At 42.9% G+C, this 19,957-nt stretch overlaps 1 protein-coding gene across 2 annotated transcripts in view; it reads left to right on the top strand.

Moving 5' to 3' along the window:
• The window catches only part of GNPTAB (N-acetylglucosamine-1-phosphate transferase subunits alpha and beta), a 299,994-nt gene that overhangs the window by 179,279 nt on the left and 100,758 nt on the right, over positions 1 to 19,957 (top strand). For both annotated transcript variants that reach the window (XM_053716982.1, XM_053716983.1), the window contains one exon: positions 5,932 to 6,151. In XM_053716982.1, the coding sequence (XP_053572957.1) occupies positions 5,932 to 6,151 (220 nt within the window). The remainder of the gene's footprint in view (positions 1 to 5,931; positions 6,152 to 19,957) is intronic.

The following is a 19,957-nucleotide window of genomic DNA, read 5'->3' on the forward strand; positions in this document are numbered from 1 at the left end:
TTTATTAGGACTTTGGGCAGTAAATGAGCTGATTGTTAAAGAGCTGATTGCCCCTTTAAGAGCAATGCCCATACAAATGCCCCTTTAGGGGCAATGAGTAGCTTAGGTTTTATTTAGACTTAGTTTTTTTTGTTGGAGGGGGGCGTTGGTTGGGTGGAGGGGTTTACTGTTAGGGGGACTTTGTAATTTTTGAGGTAAAAGAGCTGTTTACCTTAGGGGTGTTAGGTTTAGGGGTTAATAGTTTAATTTAGTGTTTTGCGATGTAGGGGTTTAGTTTATTAGTTGCGACTTGGGGGGCTGACTTTTTAGGGGTTAATACTTTATTATAGTGTTGGCGATGTGGGGGCTGGAGGTTTAGGGGTTAATAGGTTTATATAGTGTTTGTAATGTGGGTGGGTGGTGGATTAGGGGTTAATAGGTTTATTTATAGTTGCGATGTGGGTGGGCGGTGGATTAGGGGTTAATAGGTTTATTTATAGTTGCGATGTGGGTGGGCGGTGGATTAGGGGTTAATAGGTTTATTATAGTATTTGCAATGCGAGAGGGTGGCGGTTTAGGGGTTAATAGGTATTTTATGGGTGTTGGTGTACTTTGTAACATTTTAGCTATGAATTTTGTGAAACGTTTTTGTTTTGCAAAATCCATAACTACTGGTCTCAGTTTGCGAAATGGATCGTGTCGGTCGGTATAGGCTGTAACGCAAGCATTTTTTGAATGCGGAATGGATCGTTGCAAGCTAAAATGCTTGCGGTATAGCTATACCGCTGCGACTTGTAATACGGGAGACCTGCTATCCCACGCTCAATGGCTAATTTTTCAGCGGTATAGCCGTACCACGCCATACTGCAAAAACATAAATTTTGCTTAACTGATAATTTCCTTTTCTTCCGTTGGAAAGAGTCCACAGCTGCATTCATTACTTTTGGGAAATAAGAACCTGGCCACCAGTAGAAGGCAAAGACACCCCAGCCAAAGGCTTAAAGGGACACTGAACCCAAATTTTTTCTTTCGTGATTCAGATAGAGCATGCAATTTTAAGCAACTTTCTAATGTACTCCTATTATCAAAATTTTCTCCATTCTCTTGGTATCTTTATTTGAAATGCAAGAATATAAGTTTAGATGTCGGCCCATTTTTGGTGAACACACTGTGTTGTTCTTGCTGATTGGTGGATAAATTCACCCACCAATAAACAAGTGCTTTCCATGGTCCTGAAATAAAAAAATAGCTTAGATGCCTTCTTTTTCAAATAAAGAAATCAAGAGAACATAGAAAAATTGATAATAGGAGTAAATTAGAAAGTTGCTTAAAATGTGCATGCTCTATCTGAATCGTGAAAGAAAAAATTTGGGTTCAGTGTCCCTTTAAATACTCCTCCCACTTCTCTCATCCCCCAGTCATTCTTCCGAGGAACAAGGAACAGTAGAAGAAATATCAGGGTAAAAAAATGTGCCAGAAGAATAAAAAGACGCCCCACGTAGAAAAAGTGGTGGGGAGCTGTGGACTCTTTCCAACGGAAGAAAAGGAAATTATCAGGTAAGCATAATTTTATGTTCTTCTTTCTAATTGGAAAGAGTCCACAGCTGCATTCATTACTTTTGGGAAAACAATACCCAAGCTAAAGAGGACACTGAATGCCAAAACGGGAGGGTACAATAGGCGGCCCATTCTGAGGACACCAAGCCAGAAACCACTACCCAGCAAAAACCCCGCTTCGTCAGAAGCCGAGAAAACATTGAAAAGGAAAGGCCCCAAGGGCACCAACCCGCAGATAGTCCAGAAGCCTAGCTAGAGACCGCAAAATTGGACTCAACTGAGCCAACAGTCCTCCAGGAGACACCGTTGCCCAACAGGCGGTCCCTAACCACTCACCCCTTACTAATGAGGTGAACACCAGCCTAAACCCCCCAAGGTATAAGGCAAGGAAGAACTGAAGGGGCACCACAAAATCCATAAAAGGAAAAACCCCAATAGCGAGCCCAGCTCACAAGGACCCAAATGGGTCCTGACAGACAAGGGGAGGCTATGCCCAGACCAAGCAGAAACCAGAGGTTTAGGACCGGGCCTCAAACAGAGAAACCTTTCTCTCAACATAGTGTAAAGCACCAAAAGACAACTGAAGACAGAGTCCTCACATCGTCAGAACTAAGAATACTATTGTATTCAGACAAAAATAAAACGTGTAACAGACCCAGACAAAAAACCCTGAGTCAAGAACACGCAGCCATCATTAGGATGACACAGAAGAATACTTGCTGAGAAGTAAAAAGCGGCCAGCAAGAGAACAGATTGCAAAAGGAGAACTCCCAGACAGAGGGCACACTCTAGGCAATCGAAGCCGCTAGACCTACACACAGGGCTCCAAAAGGGGAAGCACATAACCTCAACGAGACCCACTGCACCCCCAAGAGAGAGAGGTTACACCCAGAACCCGAAGGTGAATAGTAACCCGGGACCCTCAGCTTGTAAACCCAGGGTGCTAGCTACAATGCCAACCTAGATCCTGAAGATGACAGCGCATATCAGAACCCACTCCCAACCGGGCCAGCCCATGCATCGGTAGGTCTTGAAAACAGGGAAACAGAAGAACCCCAACACCAGCTTAAAAACGAGCGTAAGAATGGCCACAGCCATAGCAACAGAGCACGGTGCCAACCCGACTCCTTAGAAACAGACAACAAGGCCGTAGACCCAAAGGAACCTAACAAAAGGCCCACCATAGTCTCGACACGGAGCCAGCAAGACTCCAGATGGAACATAACAACCCAGAGAAAAACACCCTCTCTGTTAACTCTCAGTTCCAACCTCCTGAATCCAAAAGAATCCCTAAGAAAAGGGGCCACATCTCCATAAGAATGAGAATAAGCCCCCCACCCTTAGAAAAGGAATGGGGCCAAAAAAGCAGAGCACCGGCCCACATGACACAAAGCCACAGATCAATCTCCAACGCAGATGAACATTGAAATTGAAGGCTATAAGGACTGAGACAATCCTTCCTGCCTCATGGACCCACTGGTCCTCTAGAATGCTTAGTTGAACACAGAGGATAACATGAGCACTCGGCGCCACTACCGGACTAGCCAAACAGAGCGGCGCCACGTGTCCGAACAGCTACCAGACAGAATTGAACCCAAACAAGATTAGCCTGCAATCCGGGTCCTAACCGTCAAGCCACATAAATCCTCACTCAGAGGGGAAGAAGGAAAACAGACAGGACATCCTATCAAATGAAAATAAAATACAAGGCAACCGGTAGGTTAACGCCCAAGAAGAAACAGACCTACCAGCAGGACCAGCCAAGCGGAGCCCTGATCTTCCAAAAATACTGGGAAAGATCTCAATACATGGACAATCAGGAGTTTGCATCATCCCCACATGTCTGAGGTGCGCCATTCGAAGAGCAGACTGAGTATTCCTGTATCCGATAAGGATAGGTTCATTCAATAACTGAAAAAACATGTTTGAGTAACACGCAAAGGCGCCCAATTCTGTAACGAAAGGCACAACACTTAGGGACAGTCGCCCCGCAGGGAACTGTACAGTCCAAGGTGGAATACCCGGGACAACAGGAGCAGGGAAGTGAAGGCACCACCCTGTCCTCAAACTCTATTCAATTTGGAACCCCTGAATTCGCCAAAAACTTCCTTTAGAAGAAGCGCAAATTCCTAAAACTAAAGTCTGGTTCCTCCGCAGCTGGAGGTTGAGAGGCAGCAGACTCCGACCCAGAAAGTTCATACTCTGAAGTCTCAGAAAGAACCGCATCCTTGGATAACCCTATCGGTTAAATCCAAAAATTATTTGGTGTACTCTGGGAAGGAGTGCAGTATGTAACCCTTAGCTTGCACTTAGCAGGGCGAGAAAAAGCATTAAGGCCGCAGACACCGCCGTCTGAACTGCGCATTAACGTCCGGAGAAAAAAAGGCCCCCTCCAGATGGAGGATCCGCAATGCCACGGGAAAACTGCATGTGTATAGAGATAACAATGTAAGGTACGCACCTCACTGGACGACAACTTCTCAGAGGTGGGCAGCTCTGTGGTATCAAACATGTTTGATATTATCACATTATCAAGTCATATGGAACATAATTGAGAGGGGGAACTAGGGCCTCCTTACCATATAAACAGCAATTACTCCTTAGGAATAGAGGGAGTGCCCTCTAAAGTAACAGAATCCTCCACCGTGAAACAGGAACACGGCCCTTCAGTGTGACAGGTCGTAGCATCGCTCCTGACATGGACTTGAGAGAAAAAGCAGTCTGCGAAACTCATCAACGCCAACTACTGTAGGAGCTGTTAATAAGTCGGATGGTGTCGCAAAGGGAAGCTCCCTCTGCATCTCCGGACTCTAACGTTCACCCAGGCCCTCACTGAGAAGCTTATAGGGCTACTTAAAACTCCTGTCCCATTGCGAAGAGTAGTACGCTCCATAAGAGACAAAACAAATTCTGACACTTCTCTGCCAACCTCCTGGGACGAAAGGCAAAGAATGACTAGGGAAGTGGGAGGAGTATTTAAGCCTTTGGCTGGGGTGTCTTTGCCTCCTCCTGGTGGCCAGGTTCTTATTTCCCAAAAATGATTCATCCAAAGACCTGGTCTCTTCACTTGGAAGCATTAATGGAAGTACCAGAAGCATTTGCAGTAGGTGCAGTAGTGATTCCTTGGAGATGGACTTTCGTTGATTTGCTCAGCTTCCCTTTAGGATAATGGAGGATCAGATAGAAAGCAATACTTCTTGTTTTGGCCAAAAAAAAAAAGTTAAGCTTGGTTTCTGTAGAAAAGAAAAATGCAGGTTACTTCACAAATTACTCATTCTGCTGTTTCAGGGTTCCTTATTCTAACAAGACTTGGTAGTGGATGCAATGGTCCATGGGCTTTTCTCATCCAACCACTTCCTAAGAACATAGAAACAGATTTTGACTGCAGATAAGATACATAGGCCCAACATGTCTGCCCAATATTTCCTAAAAGTATAACATTATCTAGTTTCTAGAATAGCCTTATGCTTATGTCAGGCATTCTTGAAGTCCTCCACATTACCATGTTTGTTCTATTATTTTTCATATGTTGTGAGGAAAATAATCTTCTTTGGGGTCATTTCTGCAAATCGTTCGGTTTCTCCAGTATTGTAATGTTATGGTATTATATAAGGGTGCAGGTTTCAGCTCTCTGTTTTGTTTAATGGTAGATTGTACTTTACCCTGGTGTTCGTGTATATTCTTCTAGTTAACTAGAAGTTTGAAGAGTTTTATCAGTAAGTATGAATCTGGCACAGAGGAAAGGGGGTAAGATGAGGTGGTTTATGGGAACTTACACTATATGGTCTTGCACCATACTAGTTACTAAATACTGAGTGTATGTGAAGAAAGTGTTATATAAATTAAAATAAATATTGTTGTAAATAATAAAAAGAGGAGACTGAAATCCCAAAAGCTTAGTAACTTAAAGGGACATGAAACCCATTTTTTTTCCGTTCATGATATAGAAAGAGCATGCAATTTTAAATAACTTTCTAATTTACTCCTATTATCTAATTTGTTTTATTCTCTTGATATTCTTTGCTGAAAAGCATATCTAGATAGGCTCAGTAGCTGCTGATTTGTTGCTGCACTCGTGATTGGCTCACCCATGTGCATTGCTTTTTCTTCAACTAAGGATATCTAAAAAATGAAACAAAATAAATAATAGAAGTAAATTGGATTGTTTTTTAAATTTGCATTCTCTTTCTGAATCATGAAAGAAAATTTTTGGGTTTAGTGTCCCTTTAATTGATGTTTTTACTTATGAATACAGCATGTTTACCTGACAAATATTTTTTTTTCTTTATGAAGATTTGCACATGTTTTCCAAGTAAGAAAATGCTCTTTGCACTGTACATTACTTTTGTAATAGTTTATTGCACATCTATATAACATTGTTTTATCTCAATACAGGTACCCGGCTGAGTTTGACAAGACAGCTGCTCATAAAGTGCGCCACTCAGAGGACATGCAGTTTGCTTTTTCTTTTTTCTACTATCTCATGAGTGCAATAGAACCACTAAACATCTCTAAAGTCTTTGATGAAGTGGATACTGATGGCTCGGGCATATTATCTGACCGGGAGATCCGTACTCTGGCTACAAGAATTCATCAGTTGCCTTTAAGCTTACAGGTACAGTTGTACCGAGCGCATTCCTTGATAACATTACATCTACAGTCTTGTTATCTGTATATTTCCTTCTCCATACCTTTATATTCTACTCCCTATATGGTTTATTTTTATGCCTTCATGACATTATCCTTCTGTATTCTGCTTTATCTGCATTTTTTCTCATCTCTGCTCAAATTGTATTACTTTTCTGCAGTCCAAATCTTTCTATTTTCCTTTCTTTCGTGTTTTCTCCTTTGTAAACTACTCCTAAATACATTATTCAATGCTGCTGAAATGCAGTTTTAACAAGAAAAACACCCAGCGCCTATTGGTTTTAACCCCTAGCTCGGATAAATTGACCCCTAGTGGTCAGCTAACAAACAATTGAGATTTAAAATTAGATATCCAAGCGCCAACAAAAAGAGGCAGGGTCTTAGCTAAAATTAATTATCACTATTTATTACAATGTTCATTCCATTTCTGAATGAAAGTACAAAAATTAGCAAGCAGTGAAAATCAGTGACTGTTACAGTTTACTATTTCCAATTTTCTACCTTGGGGTCTCCAAGTGAATAAAGTTATTACGTGGTAACACTTATAATTGTATCTCTGATTTCTTCTGTTAAGTGTGATCAGTCCACGGGTCATCATCACTTCTGGGATATTACTCCTCCCCAACAGGAAGTGCAAGAGGATTCACCCAGCAGAGCTGCATATAGCTCCTCCCCTCTACGTCACTCCCAGTCATTCTCTTGCACCCAACGACTAGATAGGATGTGTGAGAGGACTATGGTGATTATACTTAGTTTTATATCTTCAATCAAAAGTTTGTTATTTTAAAATAGCACCGGAGTGTGTTATTACCTCTCTGGCAGAGTTTGAAGAAGAATCTACCAGAGTTTTTGCTATGATTTTAGCCGGAGTAGTTAAGATCATATTGCTGTTTCTCGGCCATCTGAGGAGAGGTAAACTTCAGATCAGGGGACAGCGGGCAGATGAATCTGCATAGAGGTATGTAGCAGCTTTTATTTTCTGACAATGGAATTGATGAGAAAATCCTGCCATACCGATATAATGTCATGTATGTATACTTTACACTTCAGTATTCTAGGGAATGGTACTTCACTAGAATTACACTGTAAGAAGTACATAAAGCTGTTTAATAACTAGAAATTATGTTTAACGTTTTTGCTGGAATGTAAAATCGTTTTCATTTGCTGAGGTACTGAGTGAATAAATGTTTTGGGCACTATTTTTCCACTTGGCAGTTGCTTAATCTTTTTTCTGACAGTTTCTGTTCTCTCTCACTGCTATGTGTGAGGGGGAGGGGCCGTTTTTTGGCGCTTTTGCTACGCATCAGATATTTCAGTCAGCAGCTCATTGTATTTCCTGCATGATCCGGTTCATCTCTACAGAGCTCAGGGGTCTTCAAAACTTATTTTGAGGGAGGTAATTTCTCTCAGCAGAGCTGTGAGAATTATAGTTGACTGAGACAAAAAACGTTTATTCTGTAATTTGTTTCCTGCTTTCAGAATTTGTTATCTTTGCTAATGGGATTAAACCTTTGCTAAAGTTGTGTTGTTTATAAGGATTGAGGCTATAACTGTTTCAATTTATTAATTTTCAACTGTCATAGATCTTCTGTGCTTCTTAAAGGCACAGTACGTTTTTAATATTATTCTAATTGAATTGTATTCCAAGTTGCAAGTTTATTTGCTAGTGTGTTAAACATGTCTGATTCAGAGGAAGATACCTGTGTCATTTGTTGCAATGCCAAAGTGGAGCCCAATAGAAATTTATGTACTAACTGTATTGATGCTACTTTAAATAAAAGTCAATCTGTACAAATTGAACAAATTTCACCAAACAACGAGGGGAGAGTTATGCCGACTAACTCGCCTCACGTGTCAGTACCTGCATCTCCCGCTCGGGAGGTGCGTGATATTGTAGCGCCGAGTACATCTGGGCGGCCATTACAAATCACATTACAGGATATGGCTACTGTTATGACTGAAGTTTTGGCTAAATTACCAGAACTAAGAGGTAAGCGTGATCACTCTGGGGTGAGAACAGAGTGCGCTGATAATATTAGGGCCATGTAAGACACTGCGTCACAGGTGGCAGAACATGAGGACGGAGAACTTCATTCTGTGGGTGACGGTTCTGATCCAAACAGACTGGATTCAGATATCTCAAATTTTAAATTTAAACTGGAAAACCTCCGTGTATTACTAGGGGAGGTGTTAGCGGCTCTGAATGATTGTAACACAGTTGCAATACCAGAGAAAATGTGTAGGTTGGATAAATATTTTGCGGTACCGGCGAGTACTGAGGTTTTTCCTATACCTAAGAGACTTACTGAAATTGTTACTAAGGAGTGGGATAGACCCGGTGTGCCGTTCTCACCCCCTCCGATATTTAGAAAAATGTTTCCAATAGACGCCACCACACGGGACTTATGGCAAACGGTCCCTAAGGTGGAGGGAGCAGTTTCTACTTTAGCTAAGCGTACCACTATCCCGGTGGAGGATAGCTGTGCTTTTTCAGATCCAATGGATAAAAAATTAGAGGGTTACCTTAAGAAAATGTTTGTTCAACAAGGTTTTATATTGCAACCCCTTGCATGCATTGCGCCGATCACGGCTGCAGCGGCATTCTGGATTGAGTCTCTGGAAGAGAACATTAGTTCAGCTACTCTGGACGACATTACGGACAGGCTTAGAGTCCTTAAACTAGCTAATTCATTCATTTCGGAGGCCGTAGTACATCTTACTAAACTTACGGCGAAGAATTCAGGATTCGCCATTCAGGCACGCAGGGCGCTGTGGCTAAAATCCTGGTCAGCTGATGTTACTTCTAAGTCTAAATTGCTTAATATACCTTTCAAAGGGCAGACCTTATTCGGGCCCGGGTTGAAAGAGATTATCGCTGACATTACAGGAGGTAAAGGCCATGCCCTGCCTCAGGACAAAGCCAAAGCTAAGGCTAGACAGTCTAATTTTCGTTCCTTTCGTAATTTCAAAGCAGGAGCAGCATCAACTTCCTCTGCACCAAAACAGGAAGGAGCTGTTGCTCGCTACAGACAAGGCTGGAAACCTAACCAGTCCTGGAACAAGGGCAAGCAGACCAGGAAACCTGCTGCTGCCCCTAAAACAGCATGAATTGAGGGCCCCCGATCCGGGATCGGATCTAGTGGGGGGCAGACTTTCTCTCTTCGCCCAGGCTTGGGCAAGAGATGTCCAGGATCCCTGGGCGCTAGAGATAATATCTCAGGGATACCTTCTGGACTTCAAATACTCTCCTCCAAGAGAGAGATTTCATCTGTCAAGGTTGTCAACAATCCAGACAAAGAAAGAGGCGTTTCTACGCTGCGTACAAGAGCTCTTGTTAATGGGAGTAATCCATCCAGTTCCACGATCGGAACAGGGACAGGGGTTTTACTCAAATCTGTTTGTGGTTCCCAAAAAAGAGGGAACTTTCAGACCAATCCTGGACTTAAAGATCCTAAACAAATTCCTAAGAGTTCCATCGTTCAAGATGGAGACTATTCGGACAATTTTACCTATGATCCAAGAGGGTCAGTACATGACCACTGTAGATTTAAAAGATGCTTACCTTCACATACCGATTCACAAAGATCATTACCGGTACCTAAGGTTTGCCTTCCTAGACAGGCATTACCAGTTTGTGGCTCTTCCATTCGGATTGGCTACAGCTCCAAGAATCTTCACAAAGGTTCTGGGTGCTCTTCTGGCGGTACTAAGACCGCGGGGAATCTCGGTAGCTCCATACCTAGACGACATTCTGATACAAGCTTCAAGCTTTCAAACTGCCAAGTCTCATACAGAGTTAGTACTGGCATTTCTAAGGTCACATGGATGGAAGGTGAACGAAAAGAAAAGTTCACTCGTTCCACTCACAAGAGTTCCCTTCCTGGGGACTCTTATAGATTCTGTAGAAATGAAGATTTACCTGACAGAGGACAGGCTAACAAGACTTCAAAGTGCTTGCCGCACCCTTCATTCCATTCAACACCCGTCAGTGGCTCAATGCATGGAGGTAATCGGCTTAATGGTAGCGGCAATGGACATAGTACCCTTTGCACGCTTACACCTCAGACCACTGCAACTGTGCATGCTAAGTCAGTGGAATGGGGATTACTCAGACTTATCCCCTTCTCTGAATCTGGATCAAGAGACCAGAAATTCTCTTCTATGGTGGCTTTCTCGGCCACATCTGTCCAGGGGGATGCCATTCAGCAGACCAGACTGGACAATTGTAACAACAGACGCCAGCCTTCTAGGTTGGGGTCCCGTCTGGAATTCTCTGAAGGCTCAGGGACAATGGAGTCAGGAGGAGAGTCTCCTGCCAATAAACATTCTGGAATTGAGAGCAGTTCTCAATGCCCTCCTGGCTTGGCCCCAGTTGACAACTCGGGGGTTCATCAGGTTTCAGTCGGACAACATCACGACTGTAGCTTACATCAACCATCAGGGAGGGACAAGAAGCTCCCTAGCTATGATGGAAGTATCAAAGATAATTCGCTGGGCAGAGTCTCACTCTTGCCACCTGTCAGCAATCCACATCCCGGGAGTGGAGAACTGGGAGGCGGATTTCTTAAGTCGTCAGACTTTTCATCCGGGGGAGTGGGAACTCCATCCGGAGGTCTTTGCCCAAATACTTCGACGTTGGGGCAAACCAGAGATAGATCTCATGGCGTCTCGACAGAACGCCAAGCTTCCTCGTTACGGGTCCAGATCCAGGGATCCAGGAGCAGTCCTGATAGATGCCCTGACAGCACCTTGGGACTTCAGGATGGCTTACGTGTTTCCACCCTTCCCGATGCTTCCTCGATTGATTGCCAGAATCAAACAAGAGAGAGCATCAGTGATTCTAATAGCACCTGCGTGGCCACGCAGGACTTGGTATGCAGACCTGGTGGACATGTCATCCTGTCCACCTTGGTCTCTACCTCTGAAACAGGACCTTCTGATACAGGGTCCCTTCAAACATCAAAATCTAACTTCTCTGAAGCTGACTGCTTGGAAATTGAACGCTTGATTTTATCAAGACGTGGGTTTTCTGAGTCAGTTATTGATACCTTAATACAGGCTAGGAAACCTGTTACCAGAAAGATTTACCATAAGATATGGCGTAAATACCTATATTGGTGTGAATCCAAAGGTTACTCTTGGAGTAAGGTTAGGATTCCTAGGATATTGTCTTTTCTACAAGAAGGTTTAGAAAAGGGTTTATCTGCTAGTTCATTAAAGGGACAGATCTCAGCTCTGTCCATTCTGTTACACAAACGTATGTCAGAAGTTCCTGACGTCCAGGCTTTTTGTCAGGCTTTGGCCAGGATTAAGCCTGTGTTTAAAACTGTTGCTCCACCATGGAGTTTAAACCTGGTTCTTAATGTTTTACAGGGCGTTCGTTTGAACCCCTTCATTCCATTGATATAAAGTTGTTATCTTGGAAAGTTCTATTTTTAATGGCTATTTCCTCGGCTCGAAGAGTCTCTGAATTATCAGCCTTACATTGTGATTCTCCTTATTTGATTTTTCATTCGGATAAGGTAGTTCTGCGTACTAAACCTGGGTTCTTACCTAAGGTAGTTACTAACAGGAATATCAATCAAGAGATTGTTGTTCCTTCTTTGTGCCCAAATCCTTCTTCGAAGAAGGAACGTCTACTGCACAACCTGGATGTAGTCCGTGCTCTAAAATTTTACTTACAGGCAACTAAGGAATTTCGACAAACGTCTTCTCTGTTTGTCGTTTACTCTGGGCAGAGGAGAGGTCAAAAAGCTTCTGCTACCTCTCTTTCTTTTTGGCTTCGTAGCATAATTCGTTTAGCTTATGAGACTGCTGGACAGCAGCCTCCTGAAAGAATTACAGCTCATTCTACTAGAGCTGTGGCTTCCACTTGGGCCTTCAAGAATGAGGCCTCTGTTGAGCAGATTTGCAAGGCTGCAACTTGGTCTTCGCTTCATACTTTTTCCAAATTTTACAAATTTGACACTTTTGCTTCATCGGAGGCTATTTTTGGGAGAAAGGTTCTTCAGGCAGTGGTTCCTTCTGTATAAAGAGCCTGCCTATCCCTCCCGTCATCCGTGTACTTTTGCTTTGGTATTAGTATCCCAGAAGTAATGATGACCCGTGGACTGATCACACTTAACAGAAGAAAACATAATTTCTCCAACATAGGTGTGTCCGGTCCACGGCGTCATCCTTACTTGTGGGATATTCTCTTCCCCAACAGGAAATGGCAAAGAGCCCAGCAAAGCTGGTCACATGATCCCTCCTAGGCTCCGCCTACCCCAGTCATTCTCTTTGCCGTTGTACAGGCAACATCTCCACGGAGATGGCTTAGAGTTTTTTAGTGTTTAACTGTAGTTTTTATTATTCAATCAAGAGTTTGTTATTTTAAAATAGTGCTGGTATGTACTATTTACTCTGAAACAGAAAAGAGATGAAGATTTCTGTTTGTATGAGGAAAATGATTTTAGCAACCGTTACTAAAATCCATGGCTGTTCCACACAGGACTGTTGAGAGGAATTAACTTCAGTTGGGGGAACAGTGAGCAGTCTTTTGCTGCTTGAGGTATGACACATTCTAACAAGACGATGTAATGCTGGAAGCTGTCATTTTCCCTATGGGATCCGGTAAGCCATTTTTATTCAGACAGTAAATAAGGGCTTCACAAGGGTTTATTAAGACTGTAGACATTTTCTGGGCTAAATCGATCATATTTACACATATTTAGCCTTGAGGAATCATTTAATCTGGGTATTTTTTGTAAAATAATATCGGCAGGCACTGTTTTAGACACTTTATTCTATAGGGGCTTTCCCTAATCATAGTCAGAGCCTCATTTTCGCGCCGGTATGGCGCACTTGTTTTTGAGAACAGCATGGCATGCAGCTGCATGTGTGTGGAGCTCTGATACATAGAAAAGTCTTTCTGAAGGCATCTTTTGGTATCGTATTCCCCTTTGGGCTTGGTTGGGTCTCAGCAAAGCAGATTCCAGGGACTGTAAAGGGGTTAAATATAAAAACGGCTCCGGTTCCGTTATTTTAAGGGTTAAAGCTTCCAAATTTGGTGTGCAATACTTTTAAGGCTTTAAGACACTGTGGTGAAATTTTGGTGAATTTTGAACAATTCCTTCATACTTTTTCGCAATTGCAGTAATAAAGTGTGTTCAGTTTAAAATTTAAAGTGACAGTAACGGTTTTATTTTAAAACGTTTTTTGTGCTTTGTTATCAAGTTTATGCCTGTTTAACATGTCTGAACTACCAGATAGATTGTGTTCTGACTGTGGGGAAGCCAAGGTTCCTTCTCATTTAAATAGATGTGATTTATGTCATAAAAAATTTAGTAAAAATGATGCCCAAGATGATTCCTCAAGTGAGGGGAGTAAGCATGGTACTGCATCATCCCCTCCTTCGTCTACACCAGTCTTGCCCATACAGGAGGCCCCTAGTACATCTAGCGCGCCAATACTCCTTACTATGCAACAATTAACGGCTGTAATGGATAATTCTATCAAAAACATTTTAGCCAATATGCCCACTTATCAGCGAAAGCGCGACTGCTCTGTTTTAGAAAATACTGAAGAGCATGAGGACGCTGATGATATTGTTTCTGAAGGGCCCCTACACCAGTCTGAGGGGGCCAGGGAGGTTTTGTCTGAGGGAGAAATTTCAGATTCAGGAAAAATTTCTCAACAAGCTGAACCTGATGTGATTACTTTTAAATTTAAGTTGGAACATCTCCGCGCTCTGCTTAAGGAGGTGTTATCCAATTTGGATGATTGTGATTATCTGGTCATTCCAGAAACACTATGTAAAATGGACAAGTTCCTAGAGGCCCCGGGGCCCCCCGAAGCTTTTCCTATATCCAAGCGGGTGGCGTACATTGTTAATAAAGAATGGGACAGGCCCGGTATACCTTTCGTACCTCCCCCCATATTTAAAAAATTGTTTCCTATAGTCGACCCCAGAAAGGACTTATGGCAGACAGTCCCCAAGGTCGAGGGGGCGGTTTCTACTCTAAACAAGCGCGCCACTATACCCATAGAAGATAGTTGTGCTTTCCAAGATCCTATGGATAAAAAATTAGAAGGTTTGCTAAAAAAGATGTTTGTTCAGCAAGGTTACCTTCTACAACCAATTGCATGCATTGTCCCTGTCACTACAGCCGCGTGTTTCTGGTTCGATGAGCTAGAAAAGGCGATTATTAGTAATTCTTCTTCTTATGAGGAGATTATGGACAGAATTCGTGCTCTTAAATTGGCTAATTCTTTCACCCTAGACGCCACCTTGCAATTGGCTAGGTTAGCGGCGAAAAATTCTGGGTTTGCTAAGAGCGCTTTGGTTAAAATCTTGGTCAGCGGATGCGTCTTCCAAGAACAAATTGCTTGACATTCCTTTCAAGGGGAAAACACTGTTTGGCCCTGACTTGAAAGAGATTATCTCTGATATCGCTGGGGGCAAGGGCCACGCCCTTCCTCAGGATAGGTCTTTCAAGGCCAAAAATAAACCGAATTTTCGTCCCTTTCGCAGAAACGGACCAGCCCCAAGTGCTACGTCCTCTAAGCAGGAGGGTAATACTTCTCAAGCCAATCCAGCCTGGAGACCTATGCAAGGCTGGAACAAAGGAAAGCAGGCCAAGAAACCTGCCACTGCTCCCAAGACAGCATGAGATGCGGGCCCCCGATCCGGGACCGGATTTGGTGGGGGGCAGACTCTCTCTCTTCACTCAGGCTTGGGCAAGAGATGTTCTGGATCCTTGGGCGCTAGAAATAGTCTCCCAAGGTTATCTTCTGGAAGTGATTCATCCTGTTCCATTAAGAGAACGAGGGATGGGGTTCTACTCCAATCTGTTCGTAGTTCCCAAAAAAGAGGGAACGTTCAGACCAATCTTAGATCTCAAGATCCTAAACAAGTTTCTCAAGGTTCCATCGTCCAAAATGGAAACCATTCGAACAATCCTTCCATCCAGGAAGGTCAATTCTTGACCACGGTGGATTTAAAGGATGCGTATCTACATATTCCTGTCCACAAGGAACATCATCGGTTCCTAAGGTTCGCATTCCTGGACAAGCATTACCAGTTCGTGGCGCTTCCTTTCGGATTAGCCACTGCTCCAAGGATTTTCTCAAAGGTACTAGGGTCCCTTCTGGCGGTGCTAAGACCAAGGGGCATTGCTGTAGTACCTTACTTGGACGACATTCTGATTCAAGCGTCGTCCCTTCCTTAAGCAAAGGCTCACACGGACACTGTCCTGGCCTTTCTCAGATCTCACGGATGGAAAGTGAACGTGGAAAAGAGTTATCTATCTCCGTCGACAAGAGTTCCCTTCTTGGGAACAATAATAGACTCCTTAGAAATGAGGATTTTTCTGACAGAGACCAGAAAAACAAAACTTCTAAACTCTTGTCGGATACTTCATTCCGTTCCTCTTCCTTCCATAGCGCAGTGCATGGAAGTGATAGGTTTGATGGTAGCGGCAATGGACATAGTTCCTTTTGCGCGCATTCATCTAAGACCATTACAACTGTGTATGCTCAGTCAGTGGAATGGGGACTATACAGACTTGTCTCCGAAGATACAAGTAAATCAGAGGACCAGAGACTCACTCCGTTGGTGGCTGTCCCTGGACAACCTGTCACAAGGGGTGACCTCCCGCAGACCAGAGTGGGTCATTGTCACGACCGACGCCAGTCTGATGGGCTGGGGCGCGGTCTGGGGATCCCTGAAAGCTCAGGGTCTTTGGTCTCGGGAAGAATCTCTTCTACCGATAAATATTCTGGAACTGAGAGCGATATTCAATGCTCTCAAGGCTTGGCCTCAGCTAGCGAGGGCCAAGTTCATACGGTTTCAATCAGACAACATGACGACTGTTGCGTACATCAACCATCAGGGGGGAACAAGGTGTTCCCTGGCGATGGAAGAAGTGACCAGAATCATTCAATGGGCGGAGACTCGCTCCTGCCACCTGTCTGCAATCCACATCCCAGGAGTGGAAAATTGGGAAGCGGATTTTCTGAGTCGTCAGACATTGCATCCGGGGGAGTGGGAACTCCATCCGGAAATCTTTGCCCAAATCACTCAACTGTGGGGCATTCCAGACATGGATCTGATGGCCTCTCGTCAGAACTTCAAGGTTCCTTGCTACGGGTCCAGATCCAGGGATCCCAAGGCGACTCTAGTAGATGCACTAGTAGCACCTTGGACCTTCAAACTAGCCTATGTATTCCCGCCGTTTCCTCTCATCCCCAGGCTGGTAGCCAGGATCAATCAGGAGAGGGCGTCGGTGATCTTGATAGCTCCTGCGTGGCCACGCAGGACTTGGTATGCAGATCTGGTGAATATGTCATCGGCTCCACCATGGAAGCTACCTTTGAGACGAGACCTTCTTGTTCAAGGTCCGTTCGAACATCCGAATCTGGTCCCACTCCAGCTGACTGCTTGGAGATTGAACGCTTGATCTTATCAAAGCGAGGGTTCTCAGATTCTGTTATTGATACTCTTGTTCAGGCCAGAAAGCCTGTAACTAGAAAAATTTACCACAAAATTTGGAAAAAATATATCTGTTGGTGTGAATCTAAAGGATTCCCTTGGGACAAGGTTAAGATTCCTAAGAGTCTATCCTTCCTTCAAGAAGGATTGGAAAAAGGATTATCTGCAAGTTCCTTGATGGGACAGATTTCTGCCTTGTCTGTGTTACTTCACAAAAAGCTGGCAGCTGTGCCAGATGTTCAAGCCTTTGTTCAGGCTCTGGTTAGAATCAAGCCTGTTTACAAACCTTTGACTCCTCCTTGGAGTCTCAACTTAGTTCTTTCAGTTCTTCAGGGGGTTCCGTTTGAACCCTTACATTCCGTTGATATTAAGTTATTATATTGGAAAGTTTTGTTTTTGGTTGCAATTTCTTCTGCTAGAAGAGTTTCAGAATTATCTGCTCTGCAGTGTTCTCCTCCTTATCTGGTGTTCCATGCAGATAAGGTGGTTTTACGTACTAACCTGGTTTTCTTCCAAAAGTTGTTTCTAACAAAAACATTAACCAGGAGATAGTCGTGCCTTCTCTGTGTCCGAAACCAGTTTCGAAGAAGGAACGTTTGTTGCACAATTTGGATGTTGTTCGCGCTCTAAAATTCTATTTAGATGCTACAAAGGATTTTAGACAAACATCTTCCTTGTTTGTTGTTTATTCTGGTTAAAGGAGAGGTCAAAAAGCAACTTCTACCTCTCTCTCTTTTTGGATTAAAAGCATCATCAGATTGGCTTACGAGACTGCCGGACGGCAGCCTCCTGAAAGGATCACAGCTCCTTCCACTAGGGCTGTGGCTTCCACATGGGCCTTCAAGAACGAGGCTTCTGTTGATCAGATATGTAGGGCAGCGACTTAGTCTTCACTGCACACTTTTACCAAATTTTACAAGTTTGATACTTTTGCTTCTTCTGAGGCTATTTTTGGGAGAAAGGTTTTGCAAGCCGTGGTGCCTTCCATTTAGGTGACCTGATTTGCTCCCTCCCTTCATCCGTGTCCTAAAGCTTTGGTATTGGTTCCCACAAGTAAGGATGACGCCGTGGACCGGACACACCTATGTTGGAGAAAACAGAATTTATGTTTACCTGATAAATTACTTTCTCCAACGGTGTGTCCGGTCCACGGCCCGCCCTGTTTTTTTAATCAGGTCTGATAATTTATTTTCTTTAACTACAGTCACCACGGTATCATATGGTTTCTCCTATGCAAATATTCCTCCTTAACGTCGGTCGAATGACTGGGGTAGGCGGAGCCTAGGAGGGATCATGTGACCAGCTTTGCTGGGCTCTTTGCCATTTCCTGTTGGGGAAGAGAATATCCCACAAGTAAGGATGACGCCGTGGACCGGACACACCGTTGGAGAAAGTAATTTATCAGGTAAACATAAATTCTGTTTTATGCTTACCTGATAAATTCCTTTCTTCTGTAGTGTGATCAGTCCACGGCCCGCCCTGTTTTTAAGGCAGGTAAATATTTTTTAATTTATACTCCAGTCACCACTTCACCCTTGGCTTTTCCTTTCTCGTTGGTCCTTGGTCGAATGACTGGGAGTGACGTAGAGGGGAGGAGCTATATGCAGCTCTGCTGGGTGAATCCTCTTGCACTTCCTGTTGGGGAGGAGTAATATCCCAGAAGTGATGATGACCCGTGGACTGATCACACTACAGAAGAAAGGAATTTATCAGGTAAGCATAAATTATGTTTTTTGTAAAATATAAGAATTCAAGTCGAATATCACATAAAGTCAATATGAACCTTTCATTCCCTCATGGATCCATGTTAACAATCTAAAATAAGCTCACAGTAAAAAATGGACTTGCAGTTAAAATGGAAATTGGGCATTCACCTGTTTCCTTATTAAAATATAGGATTAAAACTCACCCGTTAAATTAATAGCAGGGATTCTTAATACCCTAGATTTTATTGCTGACGGTTTCAATTGAAAGGCTGACAGCCACTAAGAAATCAGCTTATCTCTTATACTATGCACAATAACAAACACTCCTAATATCTGAGTGAGTGCCGCTATATCACAGCAGCTGTCGCTACTTGATTATTGTTACTTCTGGATATATATGTATAACCAAAGCCTAGGCTCATTGATAGAGCCTAAGCTCAGTATCTGTGCTGCTGACAGATACACCAGGGTTTACAGCGGGTGGCTATTATTCAAATAACCGTGATACGGTAGTGACTATATAACTGTACAATATTAATCCAGTGCTTTCAAATGTTAAAACAACAAAATTGAAACAAAATTCGTGCTAACCTCTAAAACTTTGTGTCGAACTTAACAAAAAACATATGTGAATGGGTGATTTCTAGTGATTGCTCACTACTTTAACCAAGAATTTAACATTCAAAATTGCAAATCTCAAAAAGAATATATCAAAAAAACGCGAATCTTATAGCTCTAAAAAACGCTATTTCTGAGAAAGATTCTGTTATCAATACAATCCAGGTGGTATTATAATACCGTGAAAAAGTGAATCTAAAATTGGTGATAATAAAATCCTAAAAAGTCTATATGTATAGTCTCTTCACTGTTGTGTGCGGCTAACCATGTTGCCTTAAAATTTCAAATAAACCAATGTCAAATGATTAGACCTTAGTCTTCAATAAGTTCGGTGTGTCCCCAGATGCTGTAATTCCCCGGACCAGTGGAGATGCCAGTCCTCCTTCTCACTTTGTATATATGTGTGTCTGCAGTAGTGTGCGGCTCAGTTTCTTAGCTTCCCAAGTTTTTAAAACGCTGCACGACTGATCCCTCTGTTAAAACAGATACAAACAATAGTGTAGATTGCAAATGTCAGTCCTAATGTAAGAAATATACTCACCAGCCAACGCATTTCGGTCGTACATCGACCTTTCTCAAGACTGGTTTTGATCACAAACAAAGGTGTTCTTATACCTCTTTCATCCTGACCTTAATTTTGGTCCTGGAAGTGTTTGTCATAATCCTTTCGGTTTTAATTTAATGTTTTGTTTATCACTTTGTCTATAATCGACTCTTTTTTAGCTTCTATTGCTCTCTACATTTTCCTTTATTTGTTCTACTTATTTATTTTCATGTTTTAATGTATTAAGATCTTATGTTTCTTGTTTTGCGTCTCGTTTTTTGGTCTTTTCTATAGGCTAGTCGGAGTTCCTTTTGTGTTACGTAATTGGCCAGTTTTTTATGTTACGTAATTGGCCAGTTTTTTGTGGGTGTGTGATTTTCAATACTCCCTATTGGTTGTGGTTTTTAGCTTCAGTTGGTGATATTAATTGGCCAG

This window comes from Bombina bombina, chromosome 6, assembly GCF_027579735.1.
Source record: "Bombina bombina isolate aBomBom1 chromosome 6, aBomBom1.pri, whole genome shotgun sequence".
In the NCBI taxonomy this organism is placed as follows: Eukaryota; Metazoa; Chordata; class Amphibia; order Anura; family Bombinatoridae; genus Bombina; species Bombina bombina.